The sequence below is a fragment of the Oryx dammah genome, unplaced genomic scaffold (assembly GCF_014754425.2).
Source record: "Oryx dammah isolate SB20612 unplaced genomic scaffold, SCBI_Odam_1.1 HiC_scaffold_1, whole genome shotgun sequence".
NCBI lineage: Eukaryota > Metazoa > Chordata > Mammalia > Artiodactyla > Bovidae > Oryx > Oryx dammah.
The window spans coordinates 566,091-581,933 of NW_024070185.1; the positions used below are offsets into that span (position 1 = coordinate 566,091).

The 15,843-nt window shown below is 44.9% G+C and overlaps 1 protein-coding gene across 1 annotated transcript in view; it reads left to right on the plus strand.

Moving 5' to 3' along the window:
* ANXA10 (annexin A10) overlaps positions 1-15,843 on the plus strand; it is a 68,260-nt gene that overhangs the window by 18,444 nt on the left and 33,973 nt on the right. Inside the window, exon 3 of the mRNA XM_040242114.1 lies at positions 8,436-8,517. Coding sequence (XP_040098048.1) covers positions 8,436-8,517 — 82 coding nt within the window. The remainder of the gene's footprint in view (positions 1-8,435; positions 8,518-15,843) is intronic.

Consider the following 15,843-nt stretch of genomic DNA (forward strand, 5'->3'; position numbering starts at 1 on the left):
ATATATATATATATATATATATATATATATATATACCTGTGGCTGATTCATGTTGAGGTTTGACAGAAAACAACAAAATTCTGTAAAGCAATTATCCTTAAAAAAAAAAGAAGAAGAAGAAGAAGAACCCCCCTGCCAATGCAGGAGACACTGGAGACCCAGGTTCGATCCCTGGGTGGGCAAGGTCCCCTGGTGAAGGGCATGGCAACCCGCTGCAGTATTCTTGCCTGGAGAGCCCCATGGACAGAGGAGCCTCGTGGGCTACAGTCAGGTCGCAAAAGAGTCAGACAACGACTGAGTGACTAACGCTCTTTGTGAGGTTAACTATTAGATATTCTATTCTTAAATGCACTTCAGTGGCCCAGCCACTGGATCTATTTTTGGCTGTCTTTCTCTAATTTCCTCAACCCCTCCTTCACACACACACAGACACACACACATACACACCCCTTTCTTGTTCTATTAGAACTGGCTTAAGAGTAAGAATTTATGCTTTTAGAGTTTTGGTTTTACCCAGAGGAACTTTTGCAAATAGGGACATTTTCCCTGGCAAAAAGAAATGAATAAGGGGCCTCAACAGTACATGTTATTTTATTTTACATCAACTCCAGCTCTAATGGAAAAAGCACCAGCCAGGAAGGTAAATTTGGAGCTGAGTGTGGGCTTCCTGACACACCACTCACTGGGCCCCAGCACCTCCACACCTGTGAAATACTTGACACCCCAGTCTCACCAGACGGCGGGGACTGCCCAGGAATCGGGGGAAGAGGGGCGGAGCACAGCCCACTTGTGTGAAGAGCGGATTCTGAAGCTGGGAGATGCATGCAGATGCCTTTGGGTCCATACACTTTTCTAATTAGCATTTTACAAACATCCTCAGGGCCCACTTCCTGAATAAGGTGCTGCCCTAAATGCTCTGAAAAGCAGAAAGTGTCACTGCCCTGCAGAAACTGAAACTTTGGAGGAAAAGGTAAATGCAAAAAAAGCAAGGCCATGTTTAATAACAAAAGTCAGCCACAGGTAATACACAATAAAATCAGGGAAGGCTCCACAGTACAGGCGCAATCTGAGCTAACTCCAGAGTCTGGGAGGAAAGAGTGTAATTCTGGGTCACCTCCATTCTCGTGACTTGTTGCATCTCTTCCTAAACTGACGCCTGGAAATCCAAATATTCTTCCTTTATTCATGAGAATGTTCAGTCTCTAACCTTACACGATCAGTCACGTTCAGGTCCATTCTCAACGAAATGCAGGAAGTCCAGTTAAGGAGACTTCGTGCTCTGGGAACCCGGGGAGAGTTGAGAGGAACATTTCCCTCTCTGCCGCAGTGCTCCGGTCCACTGATCCCAGCTTGGGTGTGTGCTTCCGTCTCTCTGAGTATCTGGGAGGTGGCCAGGGTCCTGCACAGCGCTGCAGGGGTGGCTTTCTGTTGGTATTTTGAAGGAAGGAGGGAATTAGGGTCGTTTCCTGATGGGTACCAACCACTGGCAAGGGATGGCACACGGCTGCACTCTGGAAGGGCGCAGACACTCCTGGGGGAAGGGAACGTCAGGAGGGACTCCTTCACTCGTGGCCTTGGAGCCATCAGTCAAATCCTGAGTGGACGCTCCCCATAGTCACGGAGGAGTCTGGGGATGGGAGTGGGTGCGGAGGTGGGCACGGGTGGGTGACAGCAGTGCCCTAGGGCTGCAGCGTGGGGCTGTTGTGTGCGGGAGCCGAGAGGTTCAGGAGAGAGGAAGTCAGGCAGGAACCGCCACAGCCTGGGATGGTGCGCAGGGCTCTGCTCATGCGGTTGAAACCTCTGGACTCGGTCTATTCTCAGTCACGGCAGAGTCGCCGTGGACACTGACTGATGGGCCGAGGTTCAGGCTCTGGCTCTACCCGACACACTCCTGCTCCGCCCCCAGGGTGTGAGGACGCGCTCTGCTGATGCCCTGCGGCGTGCTCAGGCCAGCCCCGGAAAGTGTGCGTAAATCCCGGTGTCCCGGGATGTTTCTCTCACGTGAACAGCATCCCCACTGTGCACCAGAGCAGAAAACTAGCATGGGAAATCCGGCTCTGGGCGGGGGCACTTGAGGCAGAAGGATAGGTGGTGTGTCTGACCCGCAAGGGTCCTCTCTGGCTGCGGGGACAGCTCGCTGGGTGTGGGGGAGGGGGGGCTGGGGGAGGGAGGAGCATCAAGGAAGCAGGAGCAGAGGCTAAGATAAGGGGACCTGAGGAAGGGTTGCAGGAGCAGAGGGACTGAAGGACACGCTCCTGGAAGGTGGGAGACAGTGGGTTAATCACCCCATGGTGTTGTCTCCAAGCCACTGAAATCGTTTGGGACGTTCCTGCAGACAGGAGTGACAGGTGAGTGGGTGCAGGGTGTTCAGAACTGAGTCAGTGGAGACCAGGGACCAGTGCCCCAAAGGTGACAATATGCCCGTGAATGAAGACCCAGGACTCCTGAAGGGATTCCTCACAGGGCTCCCAAAATCCTCAGTTCCCTGGAGATCTAGGAATCCCTATGACACTGAAACCACGCTGAATCATTCACTGAAACCCACCTACTGGCAGGCACCAGTCAGGCCAGCTGACATTTCAAAGTCGAAACTCTTGAGGCTCCCAGGTAGTTAGTGTGCGGTTGACGCAAAAGGCAGAGGAGAGAAAGGACTTAAGAGTGGGTGCTGAATAAGGAGCAATGTGGGTTTGCGGACCTTCGCCCCAGGTCAGCCATGAAATGAAATAGGCACTGATCCACGCACCTATTGGATTAAGATGTTTTTATCAGCTTCATGAGCAATCTGTGAGTCTTCCAGTCTGTATTCAGTTCCAGATAATAATTCTGAATTTTTTCTGTCAGTTGAAGAAATCCATTCATTATTCACTCAGGGGAGTAGGTTCTGGAACCAATTTTAAATTTACAAATTACTCATAACCCTCTGCATAGTGAATTGATGAGGCCGTTTGTTCTGTCTTTTTAAAAGGGAGTATGTTTCATTCCTTTGTCAAAATCTAAACTCACAAATGAGTAGTAGTGAAGACCATATTATGCTTACCTTGTGGTAAGAATTCAAGTGGAAATGACAGGCATTAGGACCTTTTTTTAAGTGACACTATGTCTAAATCTGTCCATTTTCAAGGCAAAAAAAAATTTTATCATAGATGCATTATTTTTTATGTCGCATTGGAAAGTGTCCACTTTTTCAAAATTTCCAATTTGCTCTAAGATGTGAACAGATTAGGAACACATATATAAAAAGGGACTTCACTTTAAGAGGCATACATGCTGAAAAATACCTAACATAACAGTCTCTCACTCTTTCAGAAGGTTAAATTACAGTGATTAGGTTAACTTAAAATAGACCTTGAAAATCAGTAAGTAAAATTACACTTGGTCAGATAAGTGATCTGTATTCATTGAGAACACGCCATCTGCTTCAGTTCAGGTGTGCATTATACCTGCCAGGGGACACCCCTACAATCTCTATTGGGCTTCCCAGGTGGTGCGAGTGGCAAAGAACCCGCCTGCCAATGCAGGAGATATTAGAGAGGCTGGTTCGATTCCTGGGTTGGGAAGATCCCCTGGAGGAGGGCGTGGCAATCCACTCCAGCATTCTTGACTGGAGAACCCCATGGACAGAGGAGCCTGGCGGGCTACAGTCCATGGGGTCCCAAAGTCAGACACGACTGAAGCAACTAAACAACCAACAACTAAGAGAGCAGGTCTCAAGGTTCCTCATCAGGAGAAAGCCAGACCATGTGAAGCGGCAGCCGTGCCAGCTAACTGCTGAGAGGAGCACTTCGCAGCACACACAGACATCGCAGCACGTTGTGCACAATGCCACATGTCCGTTACATTCAGTGAAACAAGGAAACATGACCATCCAATGACAGGCCCGCAATCCAAGGAACCCTAAGTAGGTACCTTACACGAAACAACGTTGCTGACTCCAGCTTAACTGAAACATAATAATTGAGCTGCTGCTGCTGCTAAATCCCTTCAGTCGTGTCCAACTCTGTGTGACCCCATAGACGGCAGCCCACCAGGCTCCCCCGTCCCTGGGATTCTCCAGGCAAGAACACTGGAGTGGGTTGCCATTTCCTTCTCCAATGCATGAAGGTGAAAAGTGAAAGTGAACTGGCTCAGTCCTGTCCAACTCATACAGACCCCATGGACTGCAGCCCACCAGGCTCCTCCGTCCATGGGATTTTCCAGGCAAGAGTACTGGAGTGGGGTGCCATTGCAATGAATATAATGATTTAATATGCTATCTAAATGGGCATGAATGACAAGAGCTCACTAGAAAACTGTTGTTTGAATTACCGACCATTCACAATTTCTTTTTACTTTTAGTGTTGAATTTACTTCTAAATCATTTTTAGTGTTTTCTAAGACGAATAGATAAGAAGAGTACTTTAACTGGCAAGAGATGAGAAGTGTAAACAGAAAGAAAGAATTTTTGCATTATATTGTAAAAATACATTGTATTCGTAGTCTGTGTGAGGATTTAAAAAGAACTATGAAGAAAAAACTGTGGATTTTTATTTCACATACAAATTTTGTCTAATAAATCACTATAGACAGTTCAAGAGGAGAAGAGGGCAACAGAGGTTGAGATGGTTGGATGGCATCACTGACTCAATGGACATGAGTTTGAACAAAATCCAGGAGACAGTGGAGGACAGGGAAGCCTGGCTTGCTGCAGTCCATGGGATCACAAAGAGTCAGACACAACTTAGCGACTGAACAACAACTTTCCTTATGTATTACTTTTAGAGCTCTGTGTGTGTGTGTGTGTGTGTGTGGGTGTGGGTGTGCCTTTTTTTTCTTTTGCAAAATATATGAATAGTTTCATTTTATAGCACTCACTCCAGTTGGAATTCTGGAGGACCCTAGTCCAGCCAGGAATGAAATGCTCTGCTTTGTGATGGATATTTGTACCTTCAGAGATGAGATGGCCTAGGCTACTTACACATATGTAACAATATGTCTCACTGTTTCCAAATACATTTCCCCTTTTACACTTTTAAGACAGGGACAAACTGGGAGACTGGGACTGACACGTGTACCCTACCATGTGTAAAGCTGACAGCCAGTGGAAAGTGTCTGTAAAGCACAGAGAGCTCAGCTCAGTGCTCTGTGACGGCCTAGAGGGCTGGGATGGGGGGCTGGGAGGGAGGTTCAAGAGGCTGTATGTATATATATGTAGCTGATTTACTTCATTGTACAACAAAAACTAACAAAACACTGTAAAGCAATTATACTCCCATGAATTAAAAAATAAATAAATAAGACAGTCCTTTGAGAGCTTGCAGCAAGACCGAGGTCACTAGGCAATGAATGGCACCGTCACCCAAGACCTGTGCAACAGCCTTCTAACTCCTACAATGAGCATGCCTCAATGAGCCTTTAGTTCTCCCAACAAAAAAAACTGAGAAAAAGCTACGCAGACCAAAGAGACTTAGTAAAAGACAGTGACAAAGATCAGAGAATAAATTTCACATTTAAAGGCAGGGCTTGTCTTTCAAAAGTTTAAATCTTAAATTGCTCTAGGATTATAAGATTCAAAAGAAAACAACTGAGGTGAAGAGAACTCAGTCTAGGAGTTTACCTTAGAGTCTGCTTTCTGAACTCAATTTAGTGACTGAAAGAAGAATCAAAGTATATTTTCTTAATAGAGTCTCATTCATGGAGATGATAGTGAATAGGGAAATAAAACTCATACTGTCTTCTATGCAATAGTGCATAGAAATGAGGGTTGGCTCAAGAAAACTAAGTTCTGGGTCATCGCCAATAAGCTTGAGATATCCCTCATAGCTCAGCTGGTAAAGAATCTGCCTGCAATGCAGGAGACCCCAGTTCAATTCCTGGGTCATGAAGACCCACTGAAGAAGGGATAGGCTACCCACTCCAGTATCCTTGGGCTTCCCTTGTGGCTCAGCTGGTAAAGAATCCCGCCTGCAATGTAGGCAACCTAGGTTCGATCCCTGAGTTGGGGAGATCCCCTGGAGAAGGGAAAGGCTACCCACTCCAGTATTTTGGCCTGGAGAATTCCATGGACTGGATAGTCCATGGGGTCGCAAAGAGTCGGACACGACTGAGCGACTTTCACTTTCACTGTATCAGAAGTGAACTGGACATTGGCGTGCAGACACACGCGTGGGCATCCTAAGGTCCTAAACTATGTCCGTATTTTTTAATCACACATCTGTCCATCTAGGATTTAAAAAGAATGTTTCACGGACACGTTTGTGCCTCTGAGTATAAAAACTTAATAATATCGGTCAAGTGGAACACAAATTGAATTTAATTCTTAGTTTTAACACAGGTGAATAGTGCTCTTACTCCTCCCAAAATCTTTTCATTAATCTTTTGGCAGTGGTATATGCATGTTTCTTAAGACTAGAAACCAGGCTCATCAATTAATTAATTTTCTGCTCTTTCACCATGGGCCCCAGAATGTTGTGTGTTCAGCAGAATTGCTCTGCGAAGCTGCCTGCTCAAGGACCCTGAGACCCGTCACCATGGGAAGGCTCTTTCCCCATCATTTCTGGGCAAACTCACAACAAACGGGGGGAGCTCCCCTTCTCAGCACACCTGAACTGGCAGTTCCTGCTCGGCGTGTGATCCTACCCAGCCCAGTGCTGCTGGCTCTGGCTCAAGCAAGAGACGCAGAGTCACTCTACTAATGGCACACGACAGAGCGTAAAAGGAGGGCCTTCAGAAGCTCAGGTCTTCCTCTGCACCTGCCAGTTTCTGCCAAAAATCCTCCACTCTACCTGCATCGTCTAGGTTTTTATGAATTTCAATTCTAGATTCAATATTTCAATTTTCTATAATAGGACTTAAGGGCCCCTGAATTTTTTTTTTTTTTTAAGCTGTGGTGGTAACTGCCACTTCTAACTCACTGTTTATTTTTTATTGGGGTATAGTTGCTTTGCAGTGTAGCATTAGTTTCTTCTGTACAGTGAAGTGAAGCAGCCACATGTGTACATATACCCCTCCCTCTGGGACCTCCCTTGCCCCCCCAATCCCACCCCTCTAGGTCAAAACAGAGCACCGAGCTGAGCTCCCTGTGCTCTACAGCAGCTTCCCACTGGCTCTCTGTTTTACACATGGTACTTGAAGCTCCAGTCCTTTGGCCACCTGATGTGAACAGCCAGCTCATTGGAAAAGACTCTGATGCTGGGAAAGATTGAAAGCAAAAGAAGAGAGCAGCAGAGAATGAGATGGTTGGATGGCATCACCGATTCAATGGACATGAACTTGGGCAAACTCCAGAAGACGGTGGACAAGGAGACCTGACGTGCTACAGTCCACTGGGGTCACAAAGAGGCAGCCACGACTTAGTGAGGAACAACAAACAACCATTTATCCATGTCAACGCTACTCTCAGCTTGTCCCCCTTCAGGCCTCACCCCCATGCCCACAAGTCTATCCCCTACATCTGTGTCTCTACTTCTGCTCTGCAGGTACATTCATCTGTATCATTTTTCTAGATTCCACATATATGTGTTAATATACAATATTTATTTTTCTCTTTCTGGCTTAGACCTAAACATAAGACCAGACACTATAAAACTATTATAGAAAAACCTAAGAAAAACATGCTCTGACATAAACCACAGCAAGATCTTTTTTGACCCACCTCCTAGAGCAATGAAAAGAAAAGCAAAAATAAACAAATGGGACCTAGGTAAACTTAAAAGCTTTTGCACAGCAAAGGAAATCATAAACAAGAAGGAAAGACAACGGTCAGAATGGGAGAAAATATTTGCAAATGAAGCAACAGACAAAGGATTAATCTGTAACTCATTTAAATGGCAGAGAAGGCAACGGTACCCCACTCCAGTCCTCTTGCCTGGAAAATCCCATGGACGGAGGAGCCTGGTGGGCTGCAGTCCATGCGGTCGCTAAGAGTCGGACATGACTGAGCGACTTCACTTTCACTTTTCACTTTCATGCACTGGAGAAGGAAATGGCAACCCACTCCAGTGTTCTTGCCTGGAGAATCCCAGGGACGGGGGAGCCTGGTGGGCTGCCGTCTATGGGGCCGCACAGAGTCGGACACGACTGATGCGACTTAGCAGCAGCAGCATTAAATGGAATGAAGCCCCACAATAGAGTTCTCTTTTCAGTTTCTAAGTAGTCTCCAATTCCTAAGAAAATGCTTACTGTTTACTAAGAAAAAATGTATTTATTTGATTCTTACCCTTTTATACTATCAGTTCTAGTTTCTCAATTTCTAGATGCCAATACGGGAGAGAACAGGGGATTGAAAAGAACACAACTAAGTCGCCGCAACTGACATACAAGTTTAAAATACCCATGTGTGTGTCTTAGAGTAATTCAAACATATAGAATGTACGTTTGTTTTTATTTACATGAAAAACACGCTGAAGTCTTTGGTGAGAATTACCCAGCTCCTCTCTCTCTTTGACCCTTCCCATCAGGTTCAGGGTACCATCTTCCCAGCTCCGAATTTCAACCCCGTGCTGGATGCTGAGTTGCTGGGAGGCGCGCTCCAGGGATTCGGTGAGTCTGGGGATGTCTAGCTCCTTTGGGGTCATTTTTTTCTGTGTTTTTACCTTATTTTATGACTGTGTGTGCATGCTCACTTAGTTGTGTCTGACTGCAACCCCATGGACTGTAGCCCACCAGACTCCTCTGTCCATGGATCCTCCAGGCAAGAATACTGGAGTGGGTTGCCATTCTTTCTCCAGGGGAATCTTCCCAACTCAGGAACTGAACCCGGCTCTCCTGCACTGCAGGCAGATTCTTTACCATCTGAGCCCCCAGGGAAGCCCTACAGAAGGCAAACACAGATTCGAACAAAAAGCTGGGCAAAGAGATAGAATAAAAAAAAAAAAAAAGGAAAGATGAACAGAATTGCTTCTCACCATTGCACATCTGACCAATATATCTTTGCCTCAAATTCTTAAGTGCCTCACCACTACTACTCAATGAAATTCTTAAGTCAAAAACTTTATCTGGGATAAGCGTCCTTTCTTACTATGTCTGTTTTCTAGCCTGTTTCCTTTGCGACCTCCATATCCGGCTAAACCAGCCCTCTTTCTACTGTTTCCCAGGGGGGGAGGGGTGGGCAGCTCCTCTACATCCTGCAAACGGGCCCAGCACCCCCCACCCCTCCCCACTGTTCTCCCACCCCACCTGGAAGGCTGTTTTCTTCTCCAATCCACTTGGCATTCAAATTCTCGTCTTTCAGGAACCCCCTCAAGTGAGCCTTCCTCTTTATAGCCCTTCCTTGTCCTCCAAACTCATCAGGCCAGACACCTCCTCTCCACGGCCCTGCCCCCACCCCCTCACCCAGCCTGTCCGCCTCTGTCAACTGCAGACCAGTCTGTGAGCTTCCAGGGTGGGGAGGCTGGGTCTCCCGCCTTAGAAGTGCATGTCCAGTGAACGAGCAAGAGCTTAGGAAAGAAATGTAGAGAGAAGGGGGAAGTTGTTGAGTTTTTTTTAAAAAAGAGATTTAATCTTTAAGATTCAACACAGAGCTGTGAGACGTCAACCTGTGCTACGGAGACTGCTGGTGAGCAGGGAGATAAACACTGACACCAGAACATTTGCACCAAACATACAAAGCCTTTCAGGAGAAAGCAAACTGTCAGCTTGGAAGACAAGGTTGCTTTTATGAGAGCGATACTATGTGCATGTATGTGTCTGTGTGTTTGCGTGTGTGTGTATGTCCACTAGCAGGACCCCAGAGGAAAACAATAAAGAACTTGACTATGCTCTGAAGTTCACTTTAAGAATCTGCACTGCTTCCATGCCTTTTGAAATATCAATCATCACTAGAAAAACTAAAGGCAGGGTAACACAAAGTTATGGATGAACTCTTCCTTCTGGAGAATATTTTGCTTTAAAACTATAGATCAGAGCACTCTACTTCTTGAAAAAAAGTTTTTTTCTTTGCACCAGTTTCAGTTTTCTTGTCATTGCAAGTTTAGGGTCAGAATTCAGATTCACTTCGAGTCTTGCAGCTTTTTGCTTGTCAGTGTTTTAGCTGAAGGATTCCAGGAGGTTCTGACAGCGCAGGCATCCTTCAGGGTGACAGACCAAGGACACAGGTCCACATGCTTGGAAAGTCAAGCCATCTTGATGCTCCTGGCAAAGTTCAACCAAAAATGACAACTGCGCGTGTTCTCAATTTAGTGACTGAAAGAAGAATCAAAGTATATTTTCTTAATAGAGTCTCATTCACGGAGATGATAGTGAATAGGGAAATAAAACTCATACCGTCTCCTATGCAATAGTGCATAGAAATGAGGGTTGGCTCAAGAAAACTAAGTTCTGGGTCATTGCCAATAAGCTTGAGATATCCCTCATAGCTCAGCTGGTAAAGAATCTGCCTGCAATGCAGGAAACCCCAGTTCAATGGCTACTGTGGGTTCTTTCCAGTTTTGCTGAGACATAACTGACATACAACAGTGTAAGTTCAAGGTGTATGTACACATGATGATTTGACATGCCTGTCCCTAAATGGTTAACCCAGTAAGGTTAGCTTACACATCCTTCTCATCACATAATTCCCATTTTTGTTACTATGCTGAGAACATTCACTGATTACTCTCTCAGCAGCTTTCAACTATGCAATGCAGTACTGTTAACTGTAGTCTTTTCCTTTGCAGAAGCTTTTGAGTTTGATGTAATCCTACTTGACGATTTTTGACTTGGCTCTGTGTTTTATTGATACTTAGAAAAATCAGAAAGCAAAAATATGGCCCGATGCAAATGAAAGGGAGTTGTTTTAATAAAATGTGTCTTACAGTGTATAACAGTTCACCAAGGAAAAGCAGTGCCTCCCAGGTCATGGTCTCTAACAGTGCACTTGCCAAGCCCCAGCTGTGACCAGCTGCTTCCAGCCCGTGCACACTTAGAGCACAGAGCACCTGTGTTTATTTTGTCTCAGTTAGCACATGTAACTTCCAGACCATCCCTGTCAGATCCTGGACAACAGGAACTATCTTTGACCTACATGCCTAAATCACGGCAAAACTGCCCGCAAGACAAAACGAACCCCTGTGGGACCCTCGGTGCTACTTAAATTAGATCCACCGCCACCTGCCCCTGCCCTTACTCAGCAATAATATGGTGTGAGCTGTAGGGTGTGTGTAGACACTATTTATCCAAGTGGAAGAAGTGTCCCTTTACCCCTCGTGGCTGAGTTTTTCTGTATCTCCCCTGGAAGCAACCATTCAGCATCTACCAACTCATGTTCATGGTGACTTTGTAGAAACACATCATGAATAACAAGAATCAACCATACATCGTACGAGCCCATACAATTGGTAACGATCATTACGCTATGCTTTTCTGTTAAACCATCAAGTAGGAATTATTTAGAAATTCCTGGCCCTAATGCAATAGGACAAGGAAGAGAAAACGACACACTGTCTAAAGAATGTCAAAATTCTGCAGCAGACATTATCAGCAAATTTCAAAATCCAAGGTAATCCAGTAAAAAATTATTAGAAGTATGAGAGTTCAGGAGAAGGAAATGGCACCCACTCCAGTGTTCTTGCCTAGAGAATCCCATGACAGAGGAGCCTGGTGGGCTGCTGTCCATAGGGTCACACAGAGTCAGACATGACTGAGTGACTTAGCAGCAGCAGCAGCAGCATGAGAGTTCAATAATTTTTCTGGACACAAGGTCCACATAAAGTTCAATATCATCTATTTCATTAAAGAATTATTCTGTTAAGACCAAAATAAAAATAATAGAACTTGAAATATTGATAGAAATACAAATATGAATAATTTTAACTAAATAAAGTTTCTTGTAATTTGCAAAAACTTTACAAATGTTTACTAAGTCTTTTAGAAAAGAAAAACACATAAATAATTCAACAGATATGTTAGTGACTTCTCTAAGTTGATTCCTAAGTTTACAGTTATTTTAATTGATATTTGAATAACATTTTTTGAGATCCATATGAAAATAATTTTAAATACTTCTAGAAGAATAAATGAGCCAGAATTGCTATGAACTTTGAAAAATGGAGAGTAATTCAAAGAGGTGTATTGTGGATATCCCAACAGGATAACAACAAAAATCACATTATAATAATTATGTGTGATGATAGCAAAATCAATATGTATACATAACTGAAAAAATCTTATTTGTTGTTTTTCAGTTGCTTAGTTGTGTCTGACTCTTTGCCACCCTATGGACTACAGCACACCACTTCACTGTCCATTACCATCTCCTGGACCTTGCTCAAACTCACGTCCATCGAATCGGTGATGTCATCCAACCATCTCATTCTCTGTTGTTCCCTTCTGCTCCTGCTCTCAATCTTTCCCAGTATCAGGATCTTTTCCAATGAGTCTGCTCTTCACATCAGGTAGCCAAAATATTAGTGCTTTAGCATTAGTCCTTCCAATGAATATTCAGGATTGATTTCCTTTAGGATTGACTGGATTGATCTCTTTGCAGTCCAAGGGCCTCTCAAGAGTCTTCTCCAACACCACAATTCAAAAGCATCAATTCTTCAGTGCTCAGCCTTCTTTATAGTACAACTCTCACATCCATATGTGACTACTGGAAAAACCATAGCTTTGACTAGATGGACCTCTGTTGGCAAAGTAATGTCTCTGCTTTTTAACATGCTATCTAGGTTTGTCATAGCTTTTCTTCCAAGGAGCAAGCGTCTTTTAATTTCATGGCTGCAATCACCATCTGCAGTGATTTTGGAGCCCAGAAAAATAAAGTCAGCCACTGTTTCCACGGTTTCCCCATCTATTTGCCATGAAGTGATGGGACCAGATGACATGATCTTAGTTTTTTGAATGTTGAGTTTTAAGCCAGCCTTTTCACTCTCCTCTTTCACCTTCATCAAGAGGCTCTTTAGTTCCTCTTCCATTTCCACCATAAGGGTGGTATCATCTGCATATCTGCGGTTATTGATACTTCTCCCAGCAGTCTTTATTTCAGCTTGTGCTTCATCCAGCCTAGCATTTTGCATGATGTACTCTGTCTAAAGGAAATCAGTTCTGAATATTCATTGGAAGGACTGATGCTGAAGCTGAAGCTCCAATACTTTGGCCACCAGATATGAATAACTGACTTATTGGAAAAGACCCTGATGCTGGGAAAGATTGAAGGCAGGTGGAGAAAGGGACAACAGAGGATGAGATGGTTGTATGACATCACTGATTTGACAGACATGCATTTGAGCAAGATCCGGGAGTTGGTGATGGACAGAGAAGTCTGGCATGCTGCAGTCCATGGGGTCACAAAGTTGGACAGGACTGAGTACTGAACTGAACTGAACTCTGCATAGAAGTTAAATAAGCAGGGTGACAATACACAGCCTTGACGTACTCCTTTCCCAATTTGGTACCAGTCTGTTGTTCCATGTCCAGTTCTAACTGTTGCTTCTTGACCTGCATACAGGTTTCTCAGGAGGCAGGTAAGGAGATCTGGTATTCTCATCTCTTTAAGAATTTTCCACAGTTTGTTGTGATCCACACAGGCAAAGGCTTTAGCATAGTTAATGAAGCAAAAGTAGATGTTTTTCTGGAATTCTCTTGCTTTTCTGCAATCCAATGGATGTTGGCAATTTGATCTCTAGTTCCTCCACCTTTTCTAAATCCAGCTGGAACATCTGGGAGTTCTAGGGTCATTATGTGAAGCCTAGCTTGAAGGGTTTTGAGCATAACCTTGTTAGTACATGAAATAAGTGCAATTGTGCAGTAGTTTGAGCATTCTTTGGCATTGCCTTTCTTTGGGATTGGAATGAAAACTGACCTTTTCAACTTCTGTGGCCACTGCTGGGTTTTCCAAATTTGCTGGCATATTAGTGCAACACTTTGACAGCCTCATCTTTTACGATTTGAAATAGCTCAGCTGGAATTCCATCACCTCCACTAGCTTTGTTTGCAGTAATGCTTCGTAAGGCCCAACATCAATATTTTAGGAATTAATGAACTAAAACGGATTGGAATGCGTGAATTTAATTCAGATAACCATGGTTTTACTACTGTGGACAAGAATCCCTTAGAAGAAATAGAGTAGCCCTCACAGTCATCAAATGAGTCCAAAATGGAGTACTTGGGTGCAGTCTCAAAAACTACAGAATGATCTCTGTTCATTTCCAAGGTAAACAATTCAATATCACAGTAATACAAGTCTATGCCCCAAACACTAATGCCAAAGAGATTGAAGGCTATGAAGACCTATAAGACCTTCTAGAACTAACACCAAAAAAAATAAATAAATAAAAATGATGTCCTTTTCATCATAGGGGACTAGAATTCAAAAGTAGGAAGACAAGAGATACTTGGAGTAACAGGCAAGTTTGGCCTTGGAGTACAGAATGAAACTAACAGAGTTTTGTCACGAGAACACACTGGTCATAGCAAACGCCCTCTTCCAACAACCCTAGAGACAACTCTACACATGGACATCACCAGATGGTCAACACCAAAAAATCTTCTACTTATTATTAAAGCTACATTCATTTTGGATCACGCGGTCAACAGACTCGTCTGGAACCATCTCACATACCTTGGGTCCAGGATGTAACCAGGGAGCCTGGGCACCCTGCTGCTCAGTGCCACTTCACTGCAGGCTACCTTTTTGTCACAAATCTGAAATTCCAGTCTTTGGAGAAGATTCTCTGCCTCTCCACCTCCACTCTGCCACTGCCAGACCCTCTCTCTCACATGAACAGACACCCCACCCCACACGAGGTCTTCAGAGACCCGCCGTCCACCTTTACCCAATCCTCACCCTTGCTCACTGCACATTCCACAGCCGACTCACTACCTTCCTATGAGCCCAGCATTTCCAGGATGGCATTGAATCCCCAAAACACAATCTGCTTAACATCCCAGCGCTTCAACTCACTTTTCTACTCATCTCCATAATTTGTCAGAGAAAAACTATACCGCAAACAACTCAACAGGCCAGGATGCCCTTATCAAAGCAGAGACTGGCCCCAGCTCCTCTGGGACAAAGGCCTGCGAGGTCTGAACCCTGGGCTGAGCTAGTGAGTGGTTCAGAGGACGCAGGATGGGGGTCTGGTCACGAAATGAGGACATCTAAGTCTGCCCAGTGGTGCTGAGGGTGCCGCCTGCCACAGAGCTGGGGGACAGCAACTGTCATACTTGCTACTACAGCTCAAAAGGGTGGGTCCTAAGCCCTGAGGAAGGCATTTCTAGCCTTCCAGCAAGTGGTTGGGAGATTTACATCTCAAAGGAGTAAAGAAAGAATTTACAAACACAAGTTTTCCAAAGTAAATGCTCTCAGAAAAAAGAAAAGCAAAGATCAAAGGCTGATGATAGGAAGAAGTCTATCTAAATATTGGTCATGCTGAAGGGTGGCTGAGGTCTTCCTGGTCACTACTGTGACTGCGTGTGTGCACGCTAATCTACCCAGTCGTGTCCAACTCTTTGCGACCCCATGAACTACAGCCCACCAGGCTCCTCTGTCCATGGGATTCCCCAGGCAAGAAAAATGGAGTGGTTTGCCATGTCCTTCTCCAGGAGATCTTTCTAACCCGGGGATCGAACCTGCATCTTTTATGTCTCCTGCACTGGCAGGCGGTTCTTCATGACCACAATTACAGCTAAATCTCCCTGCAGCGATTGTACATCCAGGCATTTTACCAGGTCGATGGGTTGGTGGAGGAGGAAGCGCGGGCCTCAGAGCCTAGGAGCAGGGCCTCTGTTACAAGCAGGGGCCTGATTCCCTTCTCTCACAGCTCCCTCCCCCAAGGCTTTTCCTTCTCTGGAGGGTCTGCACTGAGTAAGGGGCAGATGGGCCCCTGAGCAGAGCAGCTGGACTTTGTCAGGTGGGTTAAACTGGAGCTGTGTCTTCCCTGATACTCCAAAGAC